General features: G+C 39.3%; 1 protein-coding gene across 2 annotated transcripts in view; it reads right to left on the bottom strand.

Annotated features, from left to right (window-relative positions):
* The window catches only part of LOC145996576 (uncharacterized), a 58151-nt gene that overhangs the window by 13637 nt on the left and 23723 nt on the right, over positions 1-20791 (bottom strand). For both annotated transcript variants that reach the window (XM_083133081.1, XM_083133083.1), the window contains exons 3-5: positions 19741-19910; positions 18176-18327; positions 9246-9585 (exon numbers count right to left, since the gene is read on the bottom strand). In XM_083133081.1, the coding sequence (XP_082989207.1) occupies positions 9246-9585; positions 18176-18327; positions 19741-19910 (662 nt within the window). The remainder of the gene's footprint in view (positions 1-9245; positions 9586-18175; positions 18328-19740; positions 19911-20791) is intronic.

The raw sequence follows: 20791 nt of genomic DNA, 5'->3' as shown, positions 1-20791 counted from the left end.
CAAAAAATCATACAGTTAGTATTTGATTATGCTGATGTTTTAGCCTGGAAAGGCGATAAACTCACCACAACCCCAATGTATGAGTACGACATTGACATTGGAAACAATCACCCTCCTTATATGAGACAATACCCCATCCCTTTGAATCTTAGAGAGCAAATGAAAATTGAGCTTAACAAGCTCTTACAAGATGGCATCATTCGCAGGTCAGAAGGTAGTCCATTCCGACACCCAGTTCTCTTAGTGCGCAAGCGAGACAATTCGTTCCGCGTGGTGTCTGACCTTCGGGCACTGAATAAAATTATTCAGCCCTCTTCTCTCCCAACACCTAACATTGATAACATTTTAGCAGACATGGCAGGCAAGAAATATTACACAACCCTTGACCTTAAATCGGCATTTTTTCAGGTAAAATTAACAGAAAGGTCGAAGAAAATGACCTCATTTGCAATTAGTAATTGTGGAAATTACGAGTATGAAGTACTGCCAATGGGATTGAAGACAAGTAGTCAGGTCATGAACAATGTAATGTCTATGGCTCTATCTGGCATAGATAGTTCCGAGATATCTGCATATACGGATGACATAATTTGCTACACAAACTCAGTTGACGCAATGCTACAAGTTTTACATAAAGTCTTTGCTAAATTACGTGCAGCCAATTTGAAACTAGGGCCAAATAAATGTAAATTTTGCTTTGAAGAAATTCCAGTCTTAGGCCATCTTGTGTCGCAAAAGGGATTTAAAATTTCTGATCACATCCTGCGTGCAATCAAAGAATTCCCTCCACCTAAATCCAAGAAGAATTTGAAATCCTTCCTAGGCATATGCAATTTCATCAGACGCTATGTACAAGGGTTTGCGGAACCCGCAGAATGTTTGTTCAAATTACTCAAAAAGAAAGTAAACTTTCATTGGCATGAAGAGCATCAGAAAAGCTTTGAGGCATTAAAAGACAAAATTATTTCCGCACCCATTCTTAGACCTTATGACCCAAAGCAGACTTCATGCGTATACATCGACGCGTCATACCAGGGTATGGGCGGTTGTCTTATGCAGAAAGATACTGATGGAATACTACATCCGATAGCCTTCTGCAGCAGACACCTTACAGACACTGAGAAAAAAGCAGACGTCTTTTCTCTTGAAATTGCAGCTGCCTTTTATGTCCTAAAAGCATTCAAATTCTTCTTAATCAACACACCCTTTATAGTTTTCACAGATAACCATGCATTGTCTTACCTTAGAACAACAAAACAGTTGTCCGGGGTCCTTGCTCGAAGATCACTCTTCTTCCAAGAGTTCGACTTCCAAATCCACCATATCCCATCATCACAGAATGGTATTGCTGATGCATTATCGAGGAATCCTGTAGACCCAGCCCCTTCCTTGCCCAACAACACAGCACAAGACACTTCCCTTGACACAGACGAGGAGGACATACTAAATCAAGTCTTCGTGTTACAATCCAATGACTTTGACATAGGTACGGCACAAAGAGAGGACCCATACTTACAAGCATTAATCAAAATTCATGAAAACCACCCAGATGCTGATCACAAATTAGAGAAAACAGCCTACTCATTTGTTCTTGACAATGGTATCCTTTATAGGAACACTAAATTTGCACCAGGCTATACAAGACAGTTATGTATTCCCCAAAAACTAAGAAAAGAAGTGTTTCAATTAATTCACTGTAACAAAATGATGGCCGCACATCAAGGTGCTGCTAAAACATACTCCCATCTCTCTTTACGCTACTATTGGCCTAATCTAAAGAAATATGTGTACGCTGCAGTACGCAAATGCACTGAATGTCAAGTAGCAAAAAGAGCTCACGGAGCCGTACAACATACACTGCAAACGAGCCCACCCGCTAGTCATCCCTTTAGCCAAATACATATTGACGTGTGTGGACCACTGACTTCAACCTCTGACACAGGACACAAATATTTTCTATCCGTTGTTGACAATTGTACCAGATTTGCCATAACTACAACCCTCCCCAACCATGATGCCAACTCAATAGCTAATGCTCTTGTCTCCCATGTTTTTCTCATTTTTGGTCTTCCAGAGACGATTATGCTTGACAGGAGCTCCCCGAACTGTAGCAAATTAATACAGGAATTATCCAAAATTACTGGTGTCACATTAAAATTTATTGGTACTGCTGCCCACTTCAGAAATGGTGTAGTCGAATCATCTTTTCACTACTTGAAATCCATCATGAAAACTTATGTGGTACAAAAACAAGGTAAATGGCATGAACTTTTGGCTAGCGCGACCCATGCCCACAATGTAAGTACACATCTTGGCATGAACAACTCCCCCTATTTCTTGCTATTTGGACAACACCCTAGGTTAATTGCAGATGCTGTTCTCCCTACTAATCCCAACACCACTATCCACTCTAATGAACAGAGAATAGAACAACTCCAAGCCGCTCGAGAACTAGCACACAAACATTTAGCAAAGCGATTTGAGCAGCAAAAACAATGTGCCGACAAAAAGACACAACAAACAACCTACTCCCCTGGACAATTAGTGTATATTTTGGACACTACCCCTCATCCCCACGTACCCAAGGCATTTTCCTCCTCCTACAAATTTCAAGGGAAAATAATTTCACAAAACGACGCCAATTCCTATTTGGTGGAATACACCGATGGTCGTGGCAAACTGAAAACCGATGCTATCACGATTCACCGTTTGAAAACAAGGCACCTTGACTCGGACGAGTCTGTCACTTAAATATTCAATTTTTCCATTTTTCACCGTTGCACAGTCCATTCACACCTTATAAATATTCTTTTCGCACCCACATGTCAATATAATACTTGTATTTTCGCAATTTTTGTTTTCGCAACGCGATTTTTTCACCAAGCCGCACACAAGAACGAGCACATGTAAAAACGGAAGTTCCGCCATTTTGATTCACATAGTACCCTCTTCTTCCTGTTCCCTCCTCCTCAATACTGTACACATAAAAGAGTCGGGAATTAACTTTAAAAGCAAGTTCGAAGACTAAAATAAACTTTTAATATTCCACAAAGTAATAATAATAATAATAAAGAAGTAGAAAGTAAAAACGGCCAATCAGGAACGTAGTCTCTCAACTGACTACTGGTTGAGTACGTGAATTTTTCTGTCTGCAGCAAGCAGATTGTAAAAAAAAAAAAAAAACTCGCACAAGTATCTGCGCATGCGCGACCTACCCGTAGACGAATCTCGCACAGCTGACGATGTAGCAATCGCTTCGGCTCGAGCAAATACATCGCGGAGCGCAAAAGTAAACAAATGGTAATAAAATACAAACAAAAAAAAATGCAGAAGTTTATATTATAAACTATTCAGTCTCGAGAATCTCTTGCATTACAGCTTGTTATTCCTTCTCTTTTCTAATTTATCATTAGTGCTCTTTTACCTTTTTATTTGAGTAGCTACCTCGGAAAACATTTTTTTTCTTTTCATCACAAATCTCATGCTTAATACATGCTATTTTTTTTTTTTAATGCAAACTCAGTTTTAAAATTGTATCCTTGTCCCTTTCAGGGTTCACTAACGACAATGGCAGTAATGTTACTACTTTCCCTTTTTTCCCTCATTTTTTCGGTCACCACGGCGACTGAACATGTAAAAATCATCTCGGGAATTTATCTGAAAGAACTACCAGGAACCATCCCTTATCATTATACCATCCCCATCTACTATAATGTGAAATTACAAATGCCTAAACCCCAACACTTCCCATCAACACTACATAATGCCATGTGCAATAAAGGTGAAGAAGATTCCAACCAATGTAAACTTGCGGTCCAACTCCAAAATTTTCATTCACACCTTTCCCTCTTCACACGAACCACACCCAACACTTCCGTAGTTAGACAAAAGCGTGCACTCCTTGGCTTTATCAGTAGCATTGCTAACTATTGCTGTGATTTTGCCACTACTAAGCAACTAGAACCCTTATTCCAAAATGCTCATGAAGTAAAACAAACGATATCTAACATTAAACTACAACTGCAAGCTAATCATATTTTCTATCAAAATTTAACTGGTGAAATTCACTCTTTCCAACATCAGATTGAGGATGTTTTTACTGAATATGCTAACCACTCTGATAGTTTGGCTAGAAATCAGGAAGCATTGATTAATAAACTCAAAAATTTAACAATCAAAGATGCGCATCAAGCACAGGCATATCTCATCGAATTTATGACCCTAACCTTACAGCTTAGCCAAATTTTCACACTTTTTGAATATGAGAACACCATTAACAATTGTAAACATCATTTTCTCTCTGAACATGTTGTATCTAAAACAACACTGCACCGAGACTTGAAAAAGATTCAAAAAAATATTCTTCCTACTGGATTTGATATAGCGATTCCTCTCACACTTATTGACATGTATTATCAGATACCACTGTCCCAATGCAGAATTTCTGCTGATGCTGTCAATATTGAGTTGAAAGTGCCTATCACTTCCACTCAGAAGAAATACAAACTTTATTTAGCAATCCCTGTACCCTTTTCGTATCAAAATTTAACGTGCGTAGTGTCGCATAATCCATCGTATATCGCCATCGATGATACTCATAATGTTGTCACCATTAGTGGTACAGACCTTGAAAATTGTCAGGTCCATACACAGAAATTGTGCCTTCTGCCTTCTCACACAGGAAGACACGATGGGCTCACTTTCTGTTTTTCCAAATTGATTCAAGCAACAACCGTGGCTGATACGATGAATGGGTGTACCTACACATGTCACGAATCCCACCTCACTGATGTGGTCAAATTAGATTTAAATGTATATGCAATAATTAATCCTCCTCCTACCATCACCTTTTTTTACGCTAATGGCTCCACTTTACATTATAATCTTACCACTTTTCACGAACCCGGTGCAGTATTGTTACACGTGGCTTGCCGTACAGATGTACTTATCACCCCCGATATCAAAATTCATGCTATCTTTCCTTGTGGTTTCGATCATTCAACAATCCACCGAACAATTCATATCCTTCCTGCTGCCTGGACCAACAATCCCAATTTTCTACTCGACACCCATTACAAAATTTCCCCCCTTGTGAATGCAACGGCTCTTTATCATAAACAATGGACATTTCATATCCCTCACCTTAACCTCTCCCAATATAAAGTTCTTGACATCCCTCCTATAACTCCACTTTACAGACATGCGGATTTTCCTATCATTATAATTTTTGTCTGGCTCACATGTCTCACTCTAGGTGTCATATACCAATTTAAACTTCTCCACATTCCCCTTTTCTTATGTTTTACTTCTAAGGCTCGTGCACTTACCCCTCATGACCTTGTAAAATCTCCTGCACATACAACCTCCTATCTCTTCTTAATTTTCATAGCTCTCCTGCTTCTTTGTATTTGCATTACATACATATACTTACGTCTAAAACGTCACACTTCTTGCTGCTCATGTTGTCACCAGCGAACCCCATCTCCTCCTAAGACATGTTCCGTCCCTATTATTAGTCCTCCTATTTCCGTAGCTGCTATATCTCAACGTCCCGCACATTCCCCACCACCCCCTCCCACTCTTTGTCAACTTACGACTCCCACTCGCTTAGCTCCTCCTCTTCCCACACGTATCACCTTCGATGATGGCTACTGTCTACCCACCCCTGTCATTTCACTTATGTCACCTTCGCCTCCAACCTTTACTCTTCCGCACTTAGGCGAACACCTTTTATTATAACTTCCCCTTCCCTACGCTTGTCGGCTCCCCCTTGCACAACGTCACCATCTGGCCATACTACACTCACGGCGTTCTCAAGCATCTCTTCGGCAGTTCCGCATACAGCCAGACACCCAGCAGTCGGTCAGCGAGGAATCATCATGGCGCAGCAGTCATCCTGGAGCAGCTGTACAAGCAGCCAGCCAACCAGCTGACATCTTATTGCAGACATCATGCAGTCTTCATGCGGCTCATCTATTGCAGACATCATGCAGCCAGCAGATATCTTATTTCAGCTCATCATGCAGCCCGCCAGTCGGCCAGTGGACAGCATGCAGACACCATGCAGCCAGCCAACCAGCTGACATCCTATTGCAGACATCATGCAGTCTTCATGCGGCTCATCATGCAGCCAGCCAGCCAGCAGGCATCCTATTGCAGCCAGCCAGCCAGGAGCCTTCCCATTGCAGCAGACATCATGATGCAGACATCATGCAGCCGGCCAGCCAGCAGATATCTTATTGCAGCAGACATCATGCAGCCAGCCAGACACCATGCCGCCATCCTGCAGCAAGCACATAAACATGTAGCCAGCAGACCACAGGCAGCCTGCAGCTCAGCATACCACCAGTAGTCAGCATTCCAGCTGAACATGCAGCCAGACCCGTGCAGTACAGTTATGCCGACAGCTCCAACTTTTTTTTTTATTTTATTTTTCCACATTATTATATACAGGGTTTTTATTTTTCTTTACTCAATGTACTTTCAATTATTATTTCAAAATATACTCTCCATAACCATCTCTACTCTGCTTCGTAACCACTCACAGTGGATACATCTTGGCCAGGGGAATGATGAAGGAATTGGGAGCATAAAAGTCGAAACATTAATTTGCCTCAAACATCGCTCTGAAGCTCGCAAGTTGAACGCTCATTCACCCCACATTCCACCGGATGCAGAGTCGAGCAACAAGAATTTTCCACTCGGCTCTGCACAGTCAGCAAGGCAACGGCCCTCGCCAGCGGTGAGTGCACCTCCACTGTAAATTTCCATCTGCATCCAGGGATACCCCAGGTGCACAGTGGAGGTTCAAAGTCCACCAACCTATGACTCAAATCCAATGTATAAAACCGCTGGAGACAGTAAATCGATCTCTCACTTCGCTCCAATATCACCACCAAACTGATCGACGAGAAGAGGACGACGGCCTGCTGAGAGATCGCGACACTACGAGGCGGCAACAAGCGAGAAGTCCACAAGCAGTCCGGATTAAGCCAACCGAAGAATCTGCAAGAATAAAACAAGTCGCCGAATTGCCTGCCGTCTCTTATCGTCATCTTCGATCTCTCCAGCGGACACCTGTCACCGTCGCCGACGCCAGAAGCGGAGGGCCAGACCAACAGCAAGGGGTGAGTAGCGTTCAACAACACAGGCTCCCAACAATCCTTCATCAGCCTCCTTAAGGGTAGAGGTGGTTAGCCAAGTCAAACTTAAGACCTATTGTATTTATCTGAGCTACGTCCCGGCGTGACTCGATCCCGTACCTTACCCGACGTCACGCTACATTATATTACATTTAATTAATCTAGATGGAGTATATAATTAACAGGGAACGGATTTGTGTGTAGTAAAAATATGTAAATACATATTTAGTAATTTTCACCAAAATATGGAATTAAATATGGACTTCAAATTGTAAAAATTTACCTTTTTGAATTTGAATGCAAAATTTTGAGTGCATCAGGACTTAGGCTATTTTGCACCAATCACATTATATGGGGTCCAGCCCCTTATCTTATCTAAAATAGCATAATTGCAATGTCTTGTTACTAATATATTAAAATTTTCTGACTTTAGTTAAAAGCTGAGGCTGTAAAGGAGCACTCGGCACACACAAGGACAAAAAACAGAATTATACAAATTTACCTTCTTAATAACATAAGACACTCCATATGTAACTCTTGAGTTTTAAAACTTGATTGATTTGCGCTTCTTTCAGCATTGTAACTATTACCGTGACTGTCCTGAAGAGAAACCAGAAGTGTACCCACATGTGTGCCACAAAATCGGTGCTTCTGGTGCTGCTGTCGGGCACACAACTAGCAGTGAGGGTGGGGTTCGCAATGGGCTTGTCAACTTGGGACTCTTTTGCAACGTTGCGAAAATAACGTTTGTAACAAGCAGGAGTTGATGCTTGAGTCCTCATTCTCCAATTGTAAATAAACTGGAATTTCAAGTGTCTTATGATAGCAACAGTAAACAGCTGAGTAGGTGTAAAATAAATAAATAAATAAAAACATTATTGTTCGGATGACAGAAAACTTTTAATTAATGTAATAAAAAGGGTCGTAAACTTTTGTCTGTTTATAAGATTGCTTCGGATTTTGTCAGTTATTTGCAAGAAATTCAGCTAACTCTTTTGGTCACATGGGGAAATGTAGTTATTGCACGAATATGGAGTATATGTTGAGAAATGTTCTGAAATATGGAAATAATATGTAAAAATAAGAAAAATATGTAAAATATGAGCCAAAACCTAATATATGTAAAAATATGGAAAATAAAAACTTAATTTTGAAGTCTACATGCCATGATGTGCAAAGACATTACAAAATATAATTGACTTGAGCTTCAGAAAAAAATATGTATTTGCATATAAATCCATTCCCTGAAAATTAATATATATAATAAATCTAGGGTGTTCGGAAAAGGTACAAGTCACAAACTGCAATTTTATATTGCCTTAATTTAAGTCACACTGAATGATTGAAAGATAATATTGTAAGTATAATTTTACATTACGCATGTGTAAAGATTCTAAACAGTGATGGTCCAAAATGTTTGTAATGTTTGCGATTGAAAGCATAAACAAATAACTGTCTGATGTATTGATTGACTGATTTGGTTTATTTTACTTTGCTCTTCTGCCACTTTTGGCTAACCGCGAAGATTAGGATTAGTGATGATATGATGAAATTGATGAAGGGAGAATCACAAACCTGGGACCCCTGGCATTGTAGGCTGTGCTAACAACTCTGCCACAGAGACTAGCTGATGTATTTTTCTTTTCTCAAGCACCTTTTTGCCCGAACCAGTTTGGAAATAACAATGGTTGTTGAAAGCCAGGTCAAATGTTCAGAATATGCCACTTCCTTGGATCCTGTTTACAAATTTTATAGTTATTGAGTATTGGTGTATCTTTTTTGAAACAATAAAACACATTCTTTGAAAAAAATAGCTATCTTTCCAATGGCATCTGAATAATTTCTATTGCAATAAAATTAACAAGACTGTGAAAAAATTGGTCAAAATCGTACATTTTGCACCCCTGTAATCTTGGAAATATGAAAGATATGGATCTGCAACTTTGCACATAGCTTCCTACATCAGGTGGCTCTTTCAGTGTACATCATATTTCAAATCAATTTAAAAAATGTGAGGTTGAGGACCTTGTTGATTTGACACTGAATGTATTAAAACTTGCATCAGTACAGAACATCACAAAGAAACACAAGTATTTCACTTACCCCAATGCAGTCCTCCTCCACAGTGCATTCCTGCACATAATTCAATTCAGCAGACTCCGCATTCAATTCATTACACATCAGGTCATCCTGCAAGCAAACTTCACCCCTCTCCACGTCGACAGTCTCTTCAGGGAGTTCATCAGGTTCGGGACTCGAAATTTCCACTGGATCAACCGTGGTGTCATTCTTCACAGGTACTTGCAAAGAAGATTGGTCACTGATGTCCCTGTTGCACAACACGTCATCGATAACTTGGCATTGTAAAGGCAGTTCACAGTCCTCTGAATCAAATAACGTGGTGTTAGGTGTATCGCTGTGAAGAGTTGTTCTTTCATCCTCCCTGAATGAAAAGAAACAAGTAAATAAATACAAAAAAATTGGAAGAGATACATATTTATGGTTAATAAAACATTTGGTACAAAAACTGGGCATATTTTGGTATCAAAAACCGTAAATAATATAGCATTTCACTGATAAAATGGTGAATAAAAAACCTAAATTTGATACAAAAACTTTACTTATTACACAAAATTAGCACTTCACTTTTAATGGCACATTTATATAGTTATCAAAGTATTGTATTAAGTATATTCCTGTGTAAAGAAGTCCATTTTTATTTCTCAAATATTTATGGCAGAATAAATCAATTTGCCATGATTAGCATAACTCCCAGGATAATTCAGACCTCTGAATGTGTCGCAGCTGTAAGTAAACACTAAATTTCATATTTAAGAGCTTATTTCGCAATTTGCAGTTCATTTTGTGACAAAACATGGTAGCAAAATACACCTCTTAAAAACATGAAAAGTTAACATTACAAGGTATTATTTCACATTTCGTGTTTTGTCAAAAACGAAATATGCATGCGGCTAAGAATAAGTCTTCAAAATTAGAGCTCGGTCAGGGTTTGAACGTAGGACCCTATACTAGTGCAGACGAAGTTACTATAGACAGATATTTTTTTTGGCTCGATAGGTCAGATATTAGCATTGTCACACTTTGATAGCTGGGCAAGAAACCTTAGACCCAATTTGATTATGTAATGCCTATATCATCATCACAAAACACACATTTCTACATAACTTCTATACATGTCTATAAGCATGGTCTCAGGTTCCAATCCTGCTTTGGGCATCGATGTTCTTTGTTAAGTGTCCCTTCATCAATTTCATCATATTCTTCATTGTTACGATAAGCCAAAAGTGGCAGAAAAACAATGACAAATAACAAAAATCAAAACAAATCATATCTCTAAGCACATGCTAAACAGGTTTTCTGATTACAAACTGCATCTTTTTGTGCCTGCATCATGGCTGCGTGGCCTAAGGCATCAGGTTTGGGGCTTGGGTTACAGGATGTGCGCAGGTTAGTGTCTTCTGGGGAAAGCATAACAACTTTTCTCCTGACATTTCGGCCAGTGTACGCGTATGGGACCGGTGGCCCCCTACCACCGTGAAGAAATTGGGGAGCTAAGAATGAGTAATGTAACCCAGTCTTGAAAAACCTACAACAACTGGGGGTTCGTCATGCTACTCACACACTACCCCTTAAATGGGTGGATGATGACCCACCTCCGCTGAATGCATGCGAGAGTGAGGTGCAAAAAGATTGGTACGTGGTAGGTTACATCTTTGTACGATAAATTTCAACTCTCTTATTTCATCTGGGCATAGCCACGTGTCGGACACACCTGGTACAGCCCTCTGACATGAAGAACCTTGACAGTATATTTTGTAATTTCAAAAAAACATATTTTTTTATAAACATGTCATAATTAACCCTGTAAATCGTCTGTAATGCATAAAACTATCATTCTTTTTTCAAATCAGTATGTACTCACAGAACATCGATGCACACATCAAAAATTATTGCAAGCAACTCCATGGCTGTTTATTCATTTATTTGTGTATCTCTTTACTTCATAAAAAAACTTTCCTACACCTTAGTAACGTTTTCCGCAAAGTAAGCATTCATATCGAGCATGACTTTCTTGTTCAATGCTTCAAAAGTATTCACATAGACAAAGTTAATACTTAGTGTAAGATCCATGTATCTATCGCTTTCTATACATGCATTTAAAGACTTGGATGCATGAATTTCTGGACACCCTGTATAAGTGCATCTTTTGTGCACAATGATTTTTGCTATCTTGGTCCTATATGCGTTATGGGTCTGTTAGGTTTTCGTACGTAAGGGTTTAATACAGTGCTCGAAAAATCTTCCCATAGCTAGGTGTAAGCTCTGAAAATCAGATGCCAGGAAACCACCTACCAATTGTGCATACTATAAGAAGCTGAGCCGGCCCCCGTGGCAGAGTGGTTCGCACATCGCACTACGATGCGAGAGGTCCCGGGTTCGAATCCCGACCTGGGCATGAATGTCTGTGAGTGTTCATTCATCAATTTCATCACTCATCCCCATCTTTGCAAATTAGCCAAAAGTGGCACAAGAAGCGAAGTAAAATAAAGCAAAATCAAGCAATCTATAAGAAGCAGAGCATCACTGTATTCAAAACATCGCTAAATCGTGCAAGAAAGCTGGAAATTGGGGGTTGTGGGAGAAAGTGAAAGAAATTGTTACAGATTCTATCCACCTGTTCAAGTGGCTCTGGCACCCACCCAGCATCGTATAAGGTGGGTACCTGCAAGAAACTTTGGGGGGTAAAGGCAGTCAGACTGATCACATCACCCCCATCTTCGGCTGTGATCAAGAAAGTGTGGGGCCCTAACCTCACACCCCCTATACGCCTTCATGGCATGGTGCATAGCACAGGGAAGCACTTTACCTTTTATATCTATGGAATGTTCACACGTTGACAAATAATCATTTTCTAACTTACACTGTACTGGAATTTGAACTTAGAATGTTGAAAATTTCGTACATGCAAACTTAAAAAACGGTAATATTACAGCAAAAGATCACAGTCGCCAGGCTAAAATTTTTAGTCGCCGAGGCGACCTGGCGCCCGGGATTTTTCGAGCCCTGGTTTAATAGACACGTCAGTGCATTTCTAATGATCAAATTAATAACGACCCGTGCGGGGTTGCTACTCCCCATCGGGCACCTCCCTAGGGGGCAGATAAGGGAATGCCCTCCAGGGTACCGGGTAACCAGGGTGGACCAAAACTAGCAAAAGAAGGGCAGAAAAGGCTCAAGAGCTGTGGTGAAAGCAACTGGTCTAAGGGACGGAAACCCGAATGAAATGACATGGGAAGATGGCCCCATAGCCTTGTAGGTGACCATCTAGGGGAGTAAACCCCAACAGAAAAACACTGCCAAGGGTTAAAATGGTTGAGTGTTAGGCTGACAATCACCTCGTAAAAAATCAACTTGTTAAGAAACCTGCACATTAGCCTCAGATAAGGATGGGAAACACAGATGACGAACCAGGCAAGAACAAGGCATATGATTGGTCCATAGCAACATGGAACGTCCGAACAATGTTAATACCAGGTAAAATGCAAGAAATAGCCAATGTAATCACACAATGCAAAATTGATATTGTAGCACTGCAAGAGATCAGATGGCAAGGGCATGGTAAAATAGACAAACCAGATTACAGTGTATACTATAGCGGAACAACAGTGAAAACAGGACAATATGGAACAGGGTTTATAATAACAAAAAAAACTAAGAGAAAGAGTTTTATCATTCGAACCAATAAATGAGAGGATATGTAAAATAAGAATCAAGGGTAAATTCCAAAATATTAGTATACTGTCAGTACATGCTCCAACTAATGAAAAAGAAGACGTAGAAAAAGAACACTTCTATGATCAACTAGAAAGAACAATAGAAAATATAGCAAAATATGATATCATAATAATTGCAGGTGATTACAACGCAAAAATAGGAGTGAGAAATAGGGACACAGATATAATTGGTAACCATTCTCTACACAAAAGCAGTAATGAAAATGGCTTACTTCTAACACAATTCGCAATACGAAATAGGTTGGTAATTAAAAGTACCTACTTTCCACATAAGAAGATTCATTTGGGCATATGGAAATCACCAGACAATGATACAGTAAATCAAATAGATCATGTTTTAATAGATAAGAAACACTCCTCAACAATCATAGATGTAAGAAGCCAAAGAGGACCAAATTGTGATCCAGACCATTTTCTCATGAAAATTAAACTAAGAGCAAGATTAAGCAATAACCCAACCAAACAGAACATACGAAGAACAAAATGGAACTATACAAAACTTGACAATCAAGAAAATAAGATGAATTACCAAACAGCAATTAAAAATAAGTTACAATGAAGTACTCAAGAAGAAACAATAGAAGGGAAGTGGAAAAGAATTAAAAAGTGTTAGCAGAAGCTGCAGAAGAAGTAATAGGCAAAGAGAAAACATCAAGGAAGAAAGAGTGGTTTGATAAAGAATGTCAGCAAATAATTAACCAAAAAATGCTGCAAGAATGAGGATGCTGCAAAGAGAAACAAGAAGTAATTGTAACAAATACAAAGAACTATGGCAACAGGCAAATGATGTATGTAAGAAAAAGAAAAAAAAATGGATAAGAAAGAATATCCAAGAAATAGAACAATTTGGTCAACAGTCAGAGATTAGAAAGTACAGGGTGTCCCACGAACGGTGCAACTGGGAATTAAGAGTGGCGTTACTTTGTAACCGAAACCTGTACATACATAAGTCATACACCAAATGTTAGCCCTGTCCAAGTAGATATTTTTAAACATAGAAACAACAAACGGGCTGCAGTGTTGTTCATGCAGTGTTGCCAAATGTAAGTGAAAATGAAAATTTAGTGATGGTCTATGACATGGAAATACTGGAAACAGGAAAAAAAGAAAAATGAAAATTTTCTTTTTTTCCTGTTTCCAATATTTCCATGTCATAGACCATCACTAAACACACCTTTTGTTGCCTTCAAACATCAACAGTGTTGCCACTGTACCTCATAATTTTTTTAAAACACCCATTTGGACCGGTATGCCTTTACGAGGCATTTCAGGATTGGCTATACGCGAAAACGATCGGTTTTCTTCTCTGAACTATAGATGGCGAAATAGTCCACCTACCCAAGGTGGAAATTGACGTCCAAATTTCCGTACGAATGTTTGACATGCAATTCTCCATGCTTTGTGGAAAAATAAATTTACACTTTCACTTACATTTGGCAACACTGCATGAACAACACTGCACCCCGTTTGTTGTTTCTATGTTTAAAAATATCTACTTGGACAGGGCTAACATTTGGTGTATGACTTATGTATGTACAGGTTTCGGTTACTAAGTAACGCCACTCTTAATTCCCAGTTGCGCCGTTCGTGGGACACCCTGTACTATGCCGCAATAAAGAGAATAAATAAGGGATATCAACCCAAAGAGATAGAATGTAAAAGGAGAGATGGGAAGATAATAGGAGACAAAGAAAGTGTACTAGAAAGATGGACAGGACACTTCCAAGAACAACTATACAATGAAATGTATAGAGAAGAACAAACAGAAGATAACGACGAACAAAACATAGAAGGAACACCAACAAGAGAAGAAGTTGAGAAGATAATAAAAAAACTAAAAAACAATAAATCAGCAGGAGAAGATGAAATAACAGCAGAAATACTAAAATATTCTGGACCAAATATGATAGAAGAAATATACAAACTAATAACAAATCTGGCAAGAAAAACACATACCAGAAGCATGGAATAATGGAATATTGTGCCCAATACACAAGAAAGGTGACAAAACAGAATGTAGTAATTATAGAGGTATCATGTTACTTAATACAATTTACAAAATATTGACTAACATTATACATAGAAGATCAACAGCAATAACAGAAAACATAATAGGAGAATACCAAACAGGCTTTAGACAAGGAAGAAGCACCATAAATCAATTATTCACAATAAGACAAATAATGGAAAAACATTATGAACATGATACAAATCTCTGCATGTTATTCATAGACTTTCCTAGTGCTTTTGATAGTATTAAAAGGCATAAATTAATGCAAACTATGACAGAATTACAAATACCTAAGAAATTGATTAGATTAACAAACATGACACTGCAACACACACATATTTCAAGGTCAAAATATGGAGCGATATGGGTGAACTAACAGAATATAACACAGGAGTAAAACAAGGAGATGGACTATCTACATGCTTATTTAACATAGCACTACATGGAATAATAAGCAAAATAGACAAAATAGGAACAATATTTACGAATGTTAGCCAAATTAACGTATATGCCGACGATGTAGTTTTAGAAGAAAAAACAAATAAAATTGGGTTACAGACAAACATGAACAAAACCAAATTCATAGTACTGACACCAAAACAAGGTAAAAAAAAGTTATCACCAATTTGCAATAGATGACAAGAAATTCGAAGCAGTAACAAACTTCAAGTATCTTGGAATGACGATAAATGACCAAAATAATTTGCATGATACAATTAGAGAAATAATAAACGCAGGGAACAAAGCATATTATGTCAACATACAATTACTAAAAAGCAAGTTAATTAGCAGATATACCAAACTATTGATTTACAAAACACTTATAAGACCGGTAATAACTTACAGTGCTGAGGTATGGACAATGAGTTTAGAAGATGAACAACAATTAAGGAAAACAGAAAAAAAATAATCAGAAAAATATATGGACCAATCAAGGATGGAAATTTTTGGAGAAGTCGAAACAATGAAGAGATAAATTCCATCTTAAACCAAAAGAATATAGTAAGATTTATTAAAGCCAGAAGAATTAGTTGGATGGGTCACATAGAATGTATGAATAAGGATAGAATGCCGCGAAGAATCATGAGAGAATGTATTCCACAAGAAGAAGAGGCAGACCCAAACTAAGATGGCGGGATAGTGTGGTACAAGATCTACAAAGAATGGGAGTCCATGGATGGAGGGAGAAGATACTGGACCGAGATGCTTGGAAGCTGATAGTACAGGAGGCCAAAGCTCACCCAGAGCTGTAGAGACAGTTGGTAAGGTAAAATTAATAACGAAAAGCACTAATATTTTCACAGTGGGTTCTCAAAAAGAATTTTTGCTTACTTATGTAAAAGCTACTTGACATTGAACCTGCTGTTTAAGGTCGGATATGAACCACTATGTGCATCCACCACATATCAAACTCAGAATCACTTTATTACAAGGTGATGGCATCACCACTATACTATTGGAGAGGCCCCAGACTGGGTTTTAACCAATGCAGCTCATGTGAAATGCCTAGTATTTGAAATAGTGATTGTGTGGTCAATATAAAATAGTGTTATTTTTAAATCACTATAATTCTGGCTGGAAACACACCAAGTCTAAAAAAAACAGATGTGTGTAGCACATACGTACCTATGTATTAATACATTTACATGAAACATTATAAATTATGAATATGTAAGATCACACGAAGGTCATTTCAAAAGTTTTGCACACTGCAAATGCACAGCCAATAGGATGGCATGGTTGCTCTGATTGTTGCATCAGTTGTGAAACGTATACGTTTGCTGGATAGGTTGACTTGGTGCTGAACATATGTGCTGTTAAATGGAAGAACAAAATGATATAGTGACTAGCAGTCCTACATCAAAATTAAAACTTTATGAGGAAAGAACCCAACCAAAATTCACAAAGCTTTGATGAAATGGTGGTGATAGTGCAGTGAATTTTAGCACAGTATCATAGCTGGCTGCTTGTTTCTGTGAAGGTCAGATAAGCACTGAAGATAAGTCAAGAAGTGGTAAAAAAAAAGGTAAAGTGCTCCCCTGTGCTTAGCACCGTGCCATGAAGGCATATAGGGGTTGTGGGGGTAACGCCCCATACTTTCTTGATCCGGTCATGAGTGGGGGTGATGTGATCAGCATCACGCCCCTGACCAACTTTACCCCCCAGAGTTTTCCCCAGGTACCAATGTTATTCGACGCTGGGTGGGTGCTGGGGCTGCTTACAACGTTAGAAAAGTTCCCGGATTTGAACCGGCCGGGGATCAAACCCGGGACCTTGAGCATGGTAGTCAGACGCGTTACCGACTGAGCCACCATGGCAGTGGACAGCCATCAATTACAAAAGACTACACATCTGTGGTTATTGTTAATGACATTTTAGAAAAAGATCAAGCCCTTGCCGATGGCGCTGTGGTAGCATCATCACCTTGCAATCAAGGGGTTCCGGGTTCAATTCCCGGTGGAGGCACATAGTGGTTCGGATCCCACTTTAAACTGTAGGTCCAGTCCCGATTAGCCTTATTGTGCATAAAGTGGACTTAAAACTCCAACTCAATCAATCAAGAAAAATATCAATACAGAGCACGTGAGGAAATTGCATATGAAGCGAATATGTCAGTCACTTCAGAATAATTACAAAATAGAAAAGTTGCTGCCAAATGGGTTCCTCATCATATCTGAAGAGCAGAAAGCAAATCGAAAGAGCATACTCATTTTGTACAATGCAAAACAACATGCTGCCGAGACACTGCAACAAACTGTAGACAAATATGAATGGGAAATACTTCCCCACCCTCCTTACAGTCCTGATATGAGCCCACCAGAATTTGATTTGTTCTCCATACTGAAACAACAACTCTGTGGGAAACGTTTTGGTACAATTGAAGAGGTGGCCCAGGCAACCAGACAGCTCACCAACGAAGGTGGTGTCTGGACAAGACCAGAACACAAAACGTGTCCAAATGTAGGGAAGTTGTGATAAGGAGAGATTGGTAACGTGATTTTGGAAGAAATAGAAAAAAAAAGATTTGTTCCGTTCCAGTAGTGTGCAAAACTTTTGAAATGTGCCTCTTATAATCATAAATCTTGTGGGTGTTTTTTTTTAAAAAGAAAATCCTTGACTTTCCACATTAACTTTTCACAGTAGCCAATTTTCTTGACTTTTCCAGGTCAGTTGCAAACTTCTTTCACAAAAGACATCACATATACCTGTTCCCACTGTTTGAGATGACGGAGTTTAGTTCCTGCTGCTTGATTTTTTTCTTCTTCTTCCTCCTCTGAACTGGCCTACTTGAATTCGAGCTACTGCTGCTGCTTTCGTCATCCTCAAATATGTCACCTGACTGTGCCACGAGCTGCACCTGAAAAGATATAGGTCGTTACTTTGACTGAATTTAAAAATGTGGGTGCATCATAACTTAGAATACTTGCAAGCATCGCATTATATGGGGTCAAGCCCCTTATCATTGCTATCTCGAAGGACTAAAATCTCCTAGTTTAGGTGAAAAGGTCAGAGGAAAGAAATCCAGGTAAGTCAACACTCATCAAACTACACAAAAAGTGAACTTTCAAATTACAAAATATTACTGGAAATGTAAATGAAAAGATACAAAAAACATATGCTTTGATGAATGGAAGTGTTTACTCATCAAACTACACAAAAAGTGAACTTTCAAATTACAAAATATTACTGGAAATGTAAATGAAAAGATACAAAAAACATATGCTTTGATGAATGGAAGTGTTTACTTCGTTTATGATAGAAAGAAAGAAAACTGACTTCCTCTTCCCCCCTGATACTTTACAGCCCTACAGATGATTATACTGACTGAAGGTACAGCATTGTTGTTAACCAGGGGTCTACTATGTGGAAGTGAGGCTGACTTGATATTTGTTACTTAGAGTTGCTTTTCTGCCACTTTCGGCTAATCTTGACGATGGGGATGAGTGACGATATGATGAAGAAACACTCACAAACACCACCCACGAACAGAAACAATTTATTTGCCTATAGATTTCGGCGACCCACTGTCAGAATTATTATACAATTGTGTTACGAAGCGCAACCGGTTGGAATTCATCTACCGATACCAATATTTTTCTGTGATATTGGTCATTCATGGGGTTTGCAAAAATGACACAGAACACTTTCGCAGAGTCTAATTATCCTGAAAGTCATGCAATATTCAAACTTTATTTTGCATGAAAAACTTTATCTTGTGATTGCATAACATTATTTTATTATTCTGATGTAATTCTTGAGTACTCTAAAGCAATTTGTTTTTTGAAACTTGATGCATATAATTGAAGAAGAATATTTACACACCAATATTGATCAATATTTTGAACAAATTTTAATTATTGCAATTTTCAAGTATCGGTATTGGTGGGAATCGGTAAGAGTATCGGTATCAGTTCAAAGTGGTATCGGCTCAGCCCTACTTTATATGGATCCACATGACAGTTTGGAGCCGTGGCAGTCTATTTGGTAGGATGTGTCTACTACATGGGGATCTGTGTTCGATTCCGAGGTTGGGTACTCTAAGGTTGGAATTTTTCTGGCCAATTTGCCGCATAAAGAGGCTCCGAGGTCCACCCAGCCTCAAATAAATTTGGGAAGGGGGGGGGGAGTAAGGCAGTCTGATCACATCACCCCCAAACAATGGCCAAGATCGATAATGTGTGTGGTCCTATCACCCTATTATGTGCTTTCATGGCACAGTACAATGTGCATGGGAACCTAACCTTACATAACCAACGCATAAGGGACTTACCAACTTTAATGTTGTTTCCACCTGAATGTTGTACATAGAGCAATATTTGTAGATATCTGCATACTGTTTCAGCTTGCCTCTGGAATTGTCACCCACCCACACATTCACACTGGGACTGCTGTTGCAAGGTGATCCACTGGCGAGTTCCACATCATAGTTCACTCTCTGATCTGGTAGGAAGAGTGAAAAAATGGTGATCAAATATAGAAGAAACTGCACAATCAACATATATTTCGTGCTATACTTGTATCATTAAACATATCACCGGCTGAATGATGTTTTGTCGTATCTCCACTTTTCATAGGAAATGAGATGATGACGTTTTCATGTTTCGTATGTGTTTCGGATTGATTGATTGTATTGGGTTATTTTACGTCCCTTCTCGGCCACTTTTGGATAATATCAACGATGGTGATAAATGATGTGATGAGATAGATGAAGGGACAATCAAAAACATACACTGACGACACAACACATACCCTACAGAGAATTATACTGGCTGCAGGTCCAGACGCCAAAGCCTCGCTAGTCTGCAAAATGCAGTCCAGGGTGTACTTCGTGGAAGGGAGGTTGACAATTGGGTGTGCTAAGTGGAAGAGTAACCCCCTTACGTGTTAATGAGTCACATTCCGAAGCAGTGGCAGTGACTGGGTTCCAAAACCAGGGGGGGGCAAGGTGTCAAAACTGGGGGAGGGGGGCAAGGTGTCAAAACCAGGGGGGAGGGGGTCAAGGTGTCAAAACCAGATGGGAGGGGGTCAGGTGTCAAAACCAGAGGGGAGGGGGTCAGGTGTCAAAACCAGAGGGGAGGGGCAAGGTGTCAAAACTGGGGGGTGTCAAAACCAGGGGGAGGGGGCAAGGTGTCAAAATCGGGGGGAAGAGGGCAAGGTGTCAAAATCGGGGGAGGGGGCAAGCTGTCAAAACTGGGGGAGGGGGCAAAGATAGTAGATAGATAGAATTATTAAAGGTACTACATATATATTTCCCTTTGTAGATAAGATTTAGCATAGTGTGGGGGCAAAAGTGGCGACAACTGCCCCCCCCCCTTTGCCCC

Source organism: Lepisma saccharinum, chromosome 12 (genome assembly GCF_977018435.1).
Source record: "Lepisma saccharinum chromosome 12, izLepSacc3.1, whole genome shotgun sequence".
Lineage (NCBI taxonomy): Eukaryota > Metazoa > Arthropoda > Insecta > Zygentoma > Lepismatidae > Lepisma > Lepisma saccharinum.
The sequence above is the reverse complement of the archived record's forward strand: the minus strand, read 5'-3'. Positions and strand labels throughout refer to the sequence as shown.